Consider the following 13764-nt stretch of genomic DNA (forward strand, 5'->3'; position numbering starts at 1 on the left):
AGGTAGAAAGTGACCAAGACAGCGGCTTCTGATATACATGTGAATATGCATGCACCTGTACTCACGTGTACACCACACACACATACAATGTACACAGCAGAAGAAATGTCTCAACAAGATGCCTCCAAGTCTGCCTGTTTTTTTTTTTTTTTAAAAGACTTATTTGTTTGTTCATTATGTATACAGAAGAGGGTGCCAGATCTCATTACACATGGCTGTGAGCCACCATGTGGTTGCTGGGAATTGAACTCAGGGACCTCTGAAAGAACAGTCAGTGCTCTTAACCTCTGAGAGCCATCTCTCCAGCCCCCTGCCATAAGTTTTTGATCCCAAGGACCAAATAGGATAAGGGAAATATGATCTCAAACTGTTACCTGACCATAACTGTAACAAGACCTAGCAAGGACCTGAGTTTGATTCCAGGATTAAGAAGAGTTGCATAGCAGCCGGGTGGTGGTGGCACATGCCTTTAGTTAGTCCCAGCACTGGGGAGGCAGAGCCAGGTGGATCTCTGTGTGTTCGAGGCCAGCCTGGGCTACCAAGTGAGTTCCAGGAATGGCGCAAAGCTACACAGAGAAACCCTGCCTTGAAAATACCCAAAAAAAGAAAAAAAGAAAAAAGAAAAAGAAAAAAGTTGCATAGCAATACCCTTAGAATTGAAACACCCCCTCCAAGGAGGTACAGGCTCAGGGGAGAAAACTAACTGCATATGAATGGAAAAGCTGAAACTTCACAGGGCCCTCCCCAGGGTTATAGACAGGTAAACAACTGCAGGGGAGATTCACCAGCCAAATTCTCCACCAACCTGCAAGTCATGCAGGGACTCCAGGTTGCAAATCCTTCATGGAGTCATTACCCAAGCTGGGGTGGGTTGCATTTGAGTCATCCCTATTCCTAAGTAACCCCTAAGAAAAGGCTCACAAACTTTGATCAGTAGTGGCTTCCTTATCTGGGGTGAGTAGATATTTTGTAGGTGTCTTTCCTCTGCCTGAGGACTCTGGCACAAAGGACTCATCCTTTAGTTTTAAACCTCCAACCTTCATTATTTCTAGATAATGGGTCAGAAACTTTACCTTCTGAGTGAGATGTCACTGTAATATTTGTTTCCTATAGTAGGTACAATGTTGAAAGATTATCTAATCATAGATCTATTTGTTTTGTTTTCAAGTCAGGGTCTCATGTAGCCTAGGCTAGCTTAGAAACCAAAGAAAATGGTTAATAAAATAAGGTTTTCCCCATTAGAAAGAAGTTTAAAAGGACAAACAGGCAGGATTGGTGGTGGCTCCTGCCTACAATTTGGGTCAAAGGTTGAGGTCCCAGGCTAGCCGGGGTCAGAAACAAGCAAACAATAAATAAATAAAAGGGCTGGACAGGTGGCTCAGAGGTTAAGAGAACTGCCTGTTCTTCCAGAGGTCCTGAGTTCAATCCCGAGCAACCACATGGTGTCTCACAACCATCTGAGATCTGGTGCCCTCTTCTGGCATGTACACAGAACACTGTATGTGTAATGAATAAATAAATCTCTAAAAAATAAAATAATCAAAAAAACAAAATGGACAGAAAGATGCTACCAAGTGTTAATTTACTGATTTTCCAAATAAGAAAAACAAAAACAAAAAAAAAAACCTCACTGACCACATGTCAAACATAAAATGTTAAATATGCAGACGGAGAAATGTCTGAAGTTTTTAAAAACTGGTCCCATAATGCTGAAGACTTGAGTTTGACCTTAGGAACCATATAAAAACCAGAACTAAAATTAATCTATAAAACTACCTGCCGGGTGGTGGTGGCGCATGCCTTTAATCCCAGCACTCACGAGGCAGAGCCAGGATGATCTCTGAGTTCGAGGCCAGCCTGGTCTACAAAGTGAGTTCCAGGGAAAAGGCGCAAAACTACATAGAGAAACCCGGTCTCAGAAAAAAAAGAAAAAAAAAAAAAAAAAAAAAAAAAAAAAAAAAAAAACTACCTACAAGAGATGAAAAGTCGGGACAGGAGAATGCTCAGATGCTCAAGGGCCAGCTAGCCACAGCAGAGCAGACGGAGACCCTGCCTCAACAAGGTAAGAAGCCAGAACAAAAATCATGAAAGTTGCCCTTTCATATTCACTTATACAACATGGCACACATTATCTGCACTCACATGCAGAGAATACAAAAATTTTTAAAAATCTAAGTTGGGCATGGTGGCACACACCTGTAGTCTCTGCACTTGGCAGGTTGAAGCAGAAGGATCAAGAGTTCAAGGCCATTCTCTGGCAGCATTAGAAGTAGGCTACAATGACTAATATTTGCCAGACACATTAAACCACTGTGGACCTCTTGGTAGGAACTGCTGACATAAAACACTTGTAAACCTTCTACTAACTCACCAGTAGTCTTATTTCCAAGTGTAAAACCAGCTTCCCCCAAAACTCAACATATGCTAGCATAAACTTATGTGGAGAGAGCTGTACAATCTAGTAGCTTATTCCTCAGTACTAGAAATGAACACAGGACGTCATATGTCAAGCACACATGCAGTAGTTCTACCTCTCTACGTTGAAAAATACCCATTGTGTTCTGACCACAGACTGACATATTTCCATCAGAAAAACAAACATTTTAGGTTTTGTTGCCCAAATGCTGTGCTACACTAAGCTCCCTGCTTTTGTGACATGAAAAACTGTGGCCAATGAATGACCATGGCTGTTTGACTAGATTTACAAACAGGGTAAGATGCCAGACAAAACTAACTCCTCTCCACGCTACAGGATGGACTTTCCTCCTCATCTAACAGACCTATATTTGTTCCCGCTCTAACACACAGGCGGGGTCCTTACTTCCTCTCTAAATCTAGTCAGTCCATCAATAACATAGTACATCTTGTGGCAAGCGTAAATGATTTGAATGCATCTCCCAAGGATCTTGAGTTGAATAATTTGGATATTGGAGACATACTTCAGCTTCTACTGTCCCCTGCTTACACTTCCTCCCTGTTTGTTGTGTGCCAGGTATCTCTTTGGGCAACATGCTCCTACCCTTTAGTAGTTCTCCCTAGCTACAAGGGGAAGCAATCATAGTGGATCTTCTGAAAGGGCCAAGTATCTTTAAGCAGTATTGAAGCCCTGGGTAATGAATGGATTGTTTCATGTCCACATTGTGGACACCTCTTGAGTTGGTGAGACTGTTCAGGAGGCACAGACATTACCAAAGTTGTTCAGTGCTTGGGACCTATCAAATAAATTCAACTTGTATACCTCCACACTTGCAACCAGGCACACATAAGCCCAAACAGAAATATAAATGTAGAGGGGCTAGAAGAGTTAGTTCAGTGTTTAAGAGCACTTATTGAAAAGGGACGCCAGGCGGTAGTGGCACACACCTTTAATCCCAGCACTTGGAGGCAGAGGCAGGCGGATCCCTGTAGGTTCGAGGCCAGCCTGGGCTAGAGCTAGTCCAGGACAGGCTCCAAAGCTACAGAGAAACCCTGTCTCGAAAAACCAAAAAGAAAAAAGGGACAAAGTTTAAGTCTCAGTACCCATATGGAGGGTCACCACCTCCTCAGGCTATGCAGACATACATGCATGATCACTAATACAAGCAAAAATATATTTTTAAGCACACACACACACACACACACACACACACACACACACACACACGTAAAAAATTTAGTTGGGCAGTTGGATCTCTGAGTTCAAAGCCAGCCTGGGCTACCAAGTGAGTTCCAGGAAATGCACAAAGCTACACAGGGAAACCCTGTCTCGAAAAAACAACACACAACCCCCCCCCAAAAAAAAAGAAAGGAAAAAGAAAAAAATTTAAACACAGGGGCAGTTTAGAACACTCACTGGCTGTTCTGCTAGAGGTCCTGAGTTCAATTCCCAGCAACCACATGGTGGCTCACAGCCATCTGTAATGAGATCTGGTGCTAATAACATGCTACACTTGGAGATAATTCAGTTTTGCATCTACAAGGTACATATAGCTTCAAGAAATAAGCTATTTATACCAATAATTAGGAATATCAACCAGACCTCAAAATGTAGTCTTGGCTAGCCTTAGGTATCTATCTGCCCGCCCTGTCTCCAGGTTTAAAAAGGTCTTTTACCACAGCCAGCATCTTCTAAGTTTTTCTGGTGTCAGCTTCTTTCCTTGAGTTGCTTTCTGCCTCTACACACAGCCTTAACTCCAGATTTACAAAGAAGTGACTTCCTGATTTCCCATCTTGGCAGACAGTGGACTAAGACAATGGGTTTCCAACTACTGCAGGTCAGACCACAGCCAACCACACATGGTCAAAAATGCATTATGCATACCTTGAGACCACTGGTGAACTCAACCCAGTTTACTCTGCCCCCTAGTTGGAACTCCAGGGTAACACAAAGGGAGCCAGGGCACTATGAATCCCATCACATCCATCTCAATGCTAGACTCCCTCTAACCAATTTGTCTAGTCTGGTTTAAGACTGCCAGGGTTTCTCCACAATACTTGGCTTCAGGTTGGAGAACTGGTTCTTTTCTAAAAACAGAACATGCCGTGGAACACACCTTTAATCCCAGCACTCGGGAGGCAGAGGCAGGCGGATCTCTGTGAGTTCAAGGCCAGCCTGGTCTACCAAGTGAGATCCAGGAAAGGCGCAAAGCTACACAGAGAAACCGTCTTGAAAAACAAACACAAAAACAAAAAACAAAAACAAAACCAGAACACGCCTATGCCACACCATTCAGGAGAATACGCTCAACACCCAAGATGCCTGCCAAGGAATTGGGTTCCTGGGTCTATTCCTCTTTGGCTAGTTTGTTTTGATGTAGACACCTAATAGCTGTACTTGCCCATCGCCCCTAAAACCAGTAGGCCTTTGCCAGTAACCGACTAATCGCCTCAGACTGAAGAAAAAAAAAAAAAAGTATGGCGGCACTTACCGCTCTTATTTCCGTTAACTCAGGTAGAGGTCCCAGTAACTACATGGCACTACAGTTATGGGGAATCTAACGCCCTCTTCTGGCCATTTTAGACACCAGGCATGCATGCCGTCCATTTATACATGCAGGCAGAACACACAAACATACCAAAAATAGCATATAACACATGTATATTCACAGGTGGCAGGGGCCTATTGCTTCATGTATATTGGACTGCTCATAGTCATTGTCTCTACAACACACACACCACTTTTCATCTTCAAAGACAGTGCTGAACTATGTCTCTCTGCCTCGCCTTAAACTATTTAACCAAGATGGTCTTGAGCTCATGGCAATCTGCCTGCTTTGGACTCCTAAGTGCTAAGATTATAGGCCTGAGACACCCCACACAGCTAACACCACTATTTTCAAATTCCCTCTGGAAAATAAGGGTTTACAAATCCTTTTTTAACCACCCAGTTTGCTTCCTTTCGCTGAGTAGATAAGCTGTGCCAGTCATTGTGAAAAAGTCTTTATTTTAAGAAAAAAATTTAGTTAACAAAAAATTTAACAAGTTTCACTTAGCAAAATACACCCAAAAGGAAATCACAGTACAAAGAAAGCTTTAAGTCAAGGCCTCACCAATTCCTACAGTATTAGTATTGTGTCTCAATTCTCAAAACTAACTTTTAAAAAGCTTAAACTTAACCTAAAGATTTAAATGAAAATATAAACTAGAATGAACATGAGAAATGCTTCTCTTTGCATCAGGGATCTAGCACCTTTGAGTTCTCCAGAAAAGTACATGTCCCCAGTGTGTTCACTGTGGTGTGCTTTAAGATCCACTCAACATACTTAAAACTACTTAACTCAGATAACATCACTCCTTAAGTATACTACCAAAAATGTTAATTGAGAAAAGCGGAAGAAAATAGTTTTAGTTTACTCAATATTACATGCTAGAAGAAAAGTTTGCATGAGAAACACTGAAGAGGTAATTTTTTAATCCAGATTTCACAAACTCATGGTGCAATGTGGGTCCCCCAGCTTCCTCTAGAGTTATAAACTGCTCTTGACTGCTTATTGGCTGCCTGTGAAATTTTGATTGAAATAACTCAAATGTCTACAATACTAGTCATATCCACCCATGCTGTTTTGACCGCTGTAGCCGGCCCCATAACAGCCACTCACTGACTGGCTCTCCAGGCCACTGTAAGTCGCCTGGGCAGCTGACACTCCCATGCCCTGCATCACCTGGCTGCTATAAGCCCCGTTGCTAGCCCCTGTTGTTGAATTCAGGAAGAGTTCTATATATCTGTGCTGCATATTGGCCCTGTCCTTCGACATAGCTGCCACTGCTTCTTCATGGGTGGCAAACTCAACATCAGCTTCTCCCGTCACTCTTCCATCAGGACCAATCTCAATATGAACTCTCACGGGGTTGAGTGGAGAGAAGAAGTTGTAGATGTCGTTCTCCGTTGCTTTGTAGGGCAGCCCTCTCATGTGGACGCAGTGGCCGGTGGTGCTCTGCACTGTGAACTCGCTGTCTCCGTATCTGTGGTCATACATTCCTGAGAGACAGTAGCTGAGGTCTCTCCCAAACAGGTCAGTGGTGAAGCCATAGCCATCACTGAGGCCACTGTATTCTTCATAGCCCCCATAGCCTGCACTATAGGCACCAGACCTCATCCTATCCAAGCCTGCCTGTTTCACAATGCCAATGTACCTCCGGGCTGTGCCAGGCCGGTCATAGGGCCCAGGCCTCTGCACAGACATGAACTTCAGAGGTGGATCTGAGTATGACCTAACTTCCTCCTGGCTGCTCTTGAACACTTCGATATACCTGTGTCCTATTCTCTCCTTGTGCTTCCCCAGAGCTTTCTCAGCTAACTCTTGTGAGGCAAACTGAACGAAGGCCTCCCCTGTAATCTTGCCCTCCGGGTCCACAGGTAATGTGATCCCGTTTGGCACAATTTCCAACCCTGAGAAGAACTGAACAATTTCTTCCTTTGTGCATCCAAACGGGAGTCCCCGAAGCCTCACAAAGCCATCATTGGCACTGTCGGCGCTGTTTGGACCACTGTGCTTCAACACCCAATCCATCTCGGTTCTGTGTGACTTGAACACCTCAATGTATCGGTGTCCCATGCTTTCCCTGTCTTTTTTCAGAGCCAATTTTACATCATCTTCTGACTCAAGTTCAACAAAAGCCTCACCACTCTGCCTGCCTTCTCTAGTATAAATGAAATGAACACCTGCGACCCCATCATGAATTGTGCAGTCGGAGAGGAAGTTTTGTACGTCCTCAATTGAGCAGGACCACGGTAGGCCACGGAGTTTGACCACATAGCCTTCACCTCCCTCAGGGCCCAGCATCATGGACACTTGACAAGGCTGATGTCACACAAGCTTGGGCAATGTTTTTGTAGCTGAAAGAACCACCACAGGTGCCTTCTGTAGGAAACACTTAAGGCAGGTACAAGTTGTCCACAGAGGCAGAAGTGACTTCCACTGTCAATAAGCAAGAACCACAACTCCACCCGACGCTTTAAAAATGCAGAGAGCTCCGGGGGAAGTCCAGGTACACCTTCTTTTTTGTTCTCAACTTCGGGCTTCTTGTCCCCATGCTCCTACTCACATCTGGAACCTCGCTGACCCTCAGAGCACCTAGAGGAGGGTGGCAGAACCCCGGGATTTGGTAGTTGTAGCTGAGACAGTTGAGGTTTGTTTACTGTTACCATGGAAACCACCCACCTACATTCCCCCCATCCCCCACCCCTCTACTCCCTGCGCTCTTGGTGGGGCCTCAGCGGGAGAGTCAGCCACTCCTGCCTAGGGAGCACCTACTGTGCTTCCCATGGGATTATTTCTTTCTCAGCATGTTCATTATTGGTATATAGTAAAATGAATCTTTTTCTATGCTAATTTTGAATCCTGCTACTTCTCAGGAAATGTTTTATTCAGTTATTAGTTTTCTGATAGAAGCTTTAAAGTTTCTTACATATAAAATCACATCATCTGCAAATAAGGATAATATGACTTCTTCCTTTCTTATTTGCATTAATTTTATTATATTTTCTTGTCTTGCTTATGCTAAGATTTCAAGGTCTATGTTGAGCAAGAAAGTAGACACCCTTGTCTCAAGCCTAATTTTTTGGAAATGCCTTGTGTTTATCTTCATTGATGTAGTATTGGCTATAGTTTTATCATATATAGCCTTTATTTATTTTTAAAGTGGAGATCTTCTATTTTTGGTTAGCAGACGCTTTGTCACAAAAGGATGGTAGACAGTATGATGATCTTGTGATTTCTGTCCTTGAGGTCTATTCTTAAGTTGTATTTCATGTGCTGGTTTGTATAAATCTAACCGTTCTTGCATCCCTAAAATGAAGCCCACTTGGCTTATTTTGAACTGCAGTTTGCAAGTAGTTTATTGAAAGTTTTTCCAATCGTGTTTTTGTGGAGATAAGCTTATAATTTTTGTGTGTGTTTCTGTTCAGTTTTAGCACCAGCGTTAATACTAGCTTTATGAAAATGAGTTAGTGTTTCTTTCCCTTTCTATTTATGAAATTGTTTATGGGAAACATCATATGTTAGTTTCTCATTAGAGGTTTGTAGGGATTTTACCTGTGAATCCCTCAGCTCCTGGGCATTTTTTAAATGAAGAGACCCTTTGTTAATGTTTAAATTTCATTGTCTCTTATAGTTCTGTTTATGTTGCTTATATATTTTTGGTTTAATTTGAGTAGATAATATGTGCATAGGAATTAATTCATGTATTCTTAGATTTTCCAATGTATCTTAAATATAGGTTTTTTAATACATCTTCTAAATACCCTCTAAACATCATTGGGCATATGTTGTAATATCTTTCTTTTCACTTATAATTTTATTGATTTAGAGTTAGTTCTCTTCTGGTTTAGTTTGGACAAGGAGTGAATGTTGTTTATCTTTTCTATTTACTACCTTATTATTTCATTGATTCTTTTTCACTTTTTTGAGGTTATAGTTTAATTACAAAATTCTTCCTTCCCTTCCTTCCCTACCTCCAATATACTCCTCCCCACTCTCTTTCAAATCATGACCTCTTTTTCACTAATTTTTATTTGCATGCATATAAGTATACATACAAATATTACCTCCTCAGTCTATATAATGCAACTGTTATGTATGTTTTCAGGACTGACTATTGGGCCAATTCTTTATATGATTCCTTTCGGTTTCTATTGTATTGAATTTTCCCTGAGCTAAAATTTCTTTCCATTTACTGATAGTAGATTTGGCTTATTTTTCCCCCTAGCTCCTTGAGGTAATTAAATTCTTTAGTTAAGAGTTCTCTGATTATTTTTTCCCCAATTTATTCTTCTTTTTATAGAAAATGGATTCTTTTTTCATACCATATATCCTTAATTATAGTTTCTCCTCCTTCTACTCCTCCCAGTTCCTCTCCTCCCTCTCCTCTCCTCTGGATCCACTTCCTTTCTGTCCTTCACTGGAAAATAACAGGCTTCTAGGAGATAACAACCAAATAGGACAAAATAATATATAATAAGGTAAAGAAAAAAACCACTATATTTGAAGCTGGGCAAGGCAGCCTAACAGAAGAAAAGGAGTTCCAAGAGTAGGCACAAGAATTAAGAGACCCACTTGTTCTCACAATCAGGAAGTCCCATAAAAATGCTAAGCTTAAAGCTATAATATATCTACAGAGTACCTGGTGTAGAACCATGTAGGTCCTGTGCTTGCTGCTTCCATCTCTGTGAGTGTACATGATTCCCTGCTTAGTTGATTCATAGGCCTTGTTCTTTGGTATTCTCCATCCTCTCTGGCTCTTACACTCTGTCTCCTCTTCCATGGGGTTCCCTGAGTTCTGAGTGGAGAGATTTGTTGGAGACATTCCATTTTAGATATTTTCTGTATATAATGTATGGCTGCAGGTCTGTGCATCTGTTCCCACCTTCTGCTTCAGGAAGCTTCTCTGATGATGACTGGATAAGGCACTGAGCTATGAGTATAGCAGAATATCATAGAGAGTCATTTTATTGACACTTTTGTTTTCAGACCAGTAGTGTATGGTTTTACCCTAGGTCTCTGGACTATCTAGTCTCTGATTCATGGCTACCTAAGCAGTGTCAGGAATGGGTTACATCTAGTGGATTGTAACTTAAGTAAAATCAGACATCCCACAAGTTCACTGCCCTCATTGCCCTAGCATATTTTACAAGCATCACAGATTGTAGGCCTAGATTTTGTGCCTAGCTTGGTGTTTAACCCTTTCTGTTTTGGTAGCCTACAGAATACCTTTACTCACAAAAGAGACTAGAACAGAGGGATGAAGGCTCCATGTAGGCACCAGCTCGATATCTCCATGTTCAATGGGTTATGTGGGTGTTCTTGGTAATGGAGGCTTGCTGTCAGTCTCCAGAGAGCAGTCTATTGTCTTAGCAAGAGCCAGAGTTACTGAGTGATTTCCATGGGACCTCCTGGCCAACAACTCAACTGAATGCAACCAAGTTCCACTATTGAAAGCCTCATTGGGTGACAAGAGATGGCCAGTTGAGACTCCATATCCCCATTGTTATGAGACCTCATTAGGATCACCTTCATATATTTTAGGAAGTTTCCACTGTACTAGTTCTCATATCATCCTTCCAGTGCCCCTCACTTTCAGGTGTCTTTCCTTCTTTATATCCCTCTACCCTATGTCCCTTACACCTTCTCACCTGATCCTCCCATTTGTGTCCCCATCCACCACCAGTCCATCTGTAAAATCTATTCTATGTCCCCTGCCAGGGAGATCCAAGTATCCCCTCTAGACACTTCCTCTATACCTAACCTCTTGGAGTTTATGTATTGTAGCTTGGTTATCATTTACTTAATGGCTAATATCCACATATAAATGAATGCATACCATATTTATCTTTCTGAGTCTGGGTTACCTCAATCAGGATGAGCTCTAGTTCCATCCATTTGCCTGTAAATTTCATGCTGTTATTTTAAAAACAGCTGAGTAATACTCCATTGTGTAAATATACCACATTTTCCTTATTGATTCTTCAGTTGAGGGGTATCTAGGCTATTTTCAGTTTCTAGCTATTATGAATAAAACATCAGTGAACATGGTTGAGCAAGTGTCCTTGTTGTAGGTTGGAGAATCCTTTATGTATATGCAGAAGAGTGGTGTAGTTAGGTCTTGTGGTAGATCAATCCCAACTTTCTGAGTAAACTGCCATATTGATTTCCATAATGGCTGTACAAGTTTGCACTCCTACCAGCAATGAAGAAGTGTTCCTCTTGCTCCACATCTTTGCCAGCATGAGCTGTCACTTGTGTTTTTGATGTTACCATCAATCTTTTGACAGGTGTAAGATGGAATTTCAAAGTAGTGTTGATTTCATTTCCCCAATGGCTAAGGATGTTGAACACTTCTCTAAAGTGTTTCTCAGCCATTCAAATTTCCTCTATTGAGAATTCCGTTTAGATCTGTACTCCACTTTTTAATTGGATTCTTTGTTTTTTGATATCTAGTTTCTTGAGTTCTTTATATATATTGGATATTAGCCTTCTGTCAGATGTGGGGTTGATGAAAATATTTTTTCATTCTGTAGGCTGCTGTTTTTTCCTGTTGAAGCTACCATTTGCCTAACAGAAGCTTTTCATTTTCATGAGGTTCTGTTTATTAATTTTTAATCTCAGTGCCTGTACTATCAATGTTCTGTTCAGAATGTCTTCTCCTGTGCCAACGCATTCAAAGCTGTTCCCCACTTTCTCTTCTATCAGATCCAATATATCTGGTTTATGTTGAGGGCCTTTGATCCACTTGAACTTGAGTTTTATGCAGGGTGATAGGATGGATCTATTTGCTTTTTTTTACATGCAGCCATCCAGTTAGACCCAGCACCACTGCTTTCCTTTTTACATTGTATAATTTTGACTTCTTTGCTAAAAAACCAGGTGGTCAAGGGTGTGTGATTTATGGCTGGGTGTTCAGCTGGATTCCGTTGATCAACATGTGTATTTTTATGCTAAGACCATACATTCTTTATTACTACAGCTCTTTAGTACAAACTTGAAATTAGGAACAGTGATACCTCCAGCAGTTCTTTTGTTGTTCAGGATTGTTTTAGCTATCTAGTGTTTTTTGTTTTCCACATGAAGTTAAACATTGTCCCTTCAAGGTCTGTAAAGAATTGTATTGGAATTTTGATGGGGATTGCGTTGAATCTGTAGATTGCTTTTGTTCAGATGGCCATTTTCACAATATTAATCCTAATGATCCATAAGGATAGGAGATATTTCCAACTTCTTATATCTTCTTCAGTTTCTTTTCTTCAAAACCTTGATGATTTTATCATACAAGACATTCATTTGCTTGTTTAGAGCTACTCAAAGATATTTTATATTATCAGAGGCTACTGTGAAAAGTATTGTTTCCCTGATTTCTTTCTCATCCAATTTGTCATTTGTATGTAGGAGGGCTACTGATTTTCTTGTGAATTAACTTTTTTATACAGCTACATTGCTGAAAGGTTTTATCAGCTATGGTAGTTTCATAGTGGAATGTTAAGGGTCTTATTCCTGATTTTGGTGGAATTCCTTTCAGTTTTTTTCCATTTAATTTGATGTTGCCTGCTGGCTTGCTGTAAATTGCCCTTATTATGTTTAGGTATGTTTATTTTTACCCCCTGTCTCCCCAGGACATTTATCATAAAGGGCTATTGGACTTTGTCAAAGAACTTTTCTGCATCTAATGAGATCATTTGGTTGTTTTCTTTCAGTTGTTTATATTGTGGGTTACATTTATTGATTTTTTTTGTATAGTGAACCATCCTGACATCTCTAGGATGAAGCCTAATTGATCATGATGGACAATCTTTTTGATTTGTTCTTGGACTAAGTTTGCATGTTTTTACTGAGCATTTTTGCATATATGTTCATAATGGAAACTGGCCTGGAATTCTCTTTCTTTGTTGGATCTTTATGTGATTTTGGGATCAGGGTAACTATGGGCCTAATAAAATAAATTGGCAATATTTCTTCTGTTTCTATTTTGTGGAATAATTTGAGGAGTACTGGCATTGACTCTTCTTTGAATGTTGGTTAGAATTCTGTGCTAAAACCATCTGGCCCTGGGTTTTTTTTTTGATGGAAGACTTTTAATGACTACTTCTAGTTACTATGGGTTATAGGTCTAAAGTAAATTGCTTATATGCTCTGGATTTAACTTTGGTAAATGGCACATATTGAGAAAAATAGCCATTTCTTTTAGATTTTCTAATTTGGTGGAGTACAGGTTTTTAAATTATGTCTGTATGATTCTCTGGATTTTCTCAGTGTCTGTTGTTATGGTTCCTTTTTTGTTTTTGTTTTGTTTTGTTGATTTGAATATTCTCTCTCCATCCTTTAGTTAGCTTGGATAAAGTTTTGCCTATCTTGTTGATAATATCAAAGAACCACCTCTTTGTTTCATTGATTCTTTGTATTGGTCTCTTTATTTTTATTTCATGGATTTTAGCCCTAAGTTTGATTATTTTCTTGTCATCTACTCCTCTTTTGTGTAATTACTTCTTTTTGTTCTAGAGCACAATTTCCTAGTACAAGATCAATCTATCCAGTTTTCTTTTAATGTAGGCACTTACTGCTGTGAACTTGCCTCTGAACTACTTTCATTGTGTCCCATAAATTTGGGTATTTTGTGTATTTATTTTCATTGGATTCTGGAAAGTTCTTAATTTCTTTATTTCTGTCTTGACCCATTTTTCCTTTAGTTACACAGGGAAACTTTGCTCAGTCTGGAAGGAGGTGACAGGACCTGCCTGTACTGAATCCACCAGGTTTAAATGAATCCCCAGGGGTGCCTTGATCCTGGAGGACATGG

The 13764-nt window shown here is 40.6% G+C and overlaps 1 protein-coding gene across 1 annotated transcript; it reads right to left on the reverse strand.

The window, feature by feature from the left end:
- Positions 1-5402: 5402 nt before the first annotated feature.
- On the reverse strand, positions 5403-7612 carry Hnrnpf (heterogeneous nuclear ribonucleoprotein F). The gene has a single exon (XM_036176135.1). The coding sequence runs from the start codon at positions 7263-7265 to the stop codon at positions 6018-6020; it is 1248 nt and encodes a 415-aa protein (XP_036032028.1). The 5' UTR covers positions 7266-7612; the 3' UTR covers positions 5403-6017.
- Between the last annotated feature and the right edge of the window lie 6152 nt (positions 7613-13764).

This window comes from Onychomys torridus, unplaced genomic scaffold (genome assembly GCF_903995425.1).
Source record: "Onychomys torridus unplaced genomic scaffold, mOncTor1.1, whole genome shotgun sequence".
Taxonomy (NCBI): Eukaryota; Metazoa; Chordata; class Mammalia; order Rodentia; family Cricetidae; genus Onychomys; species Onychomys torridus.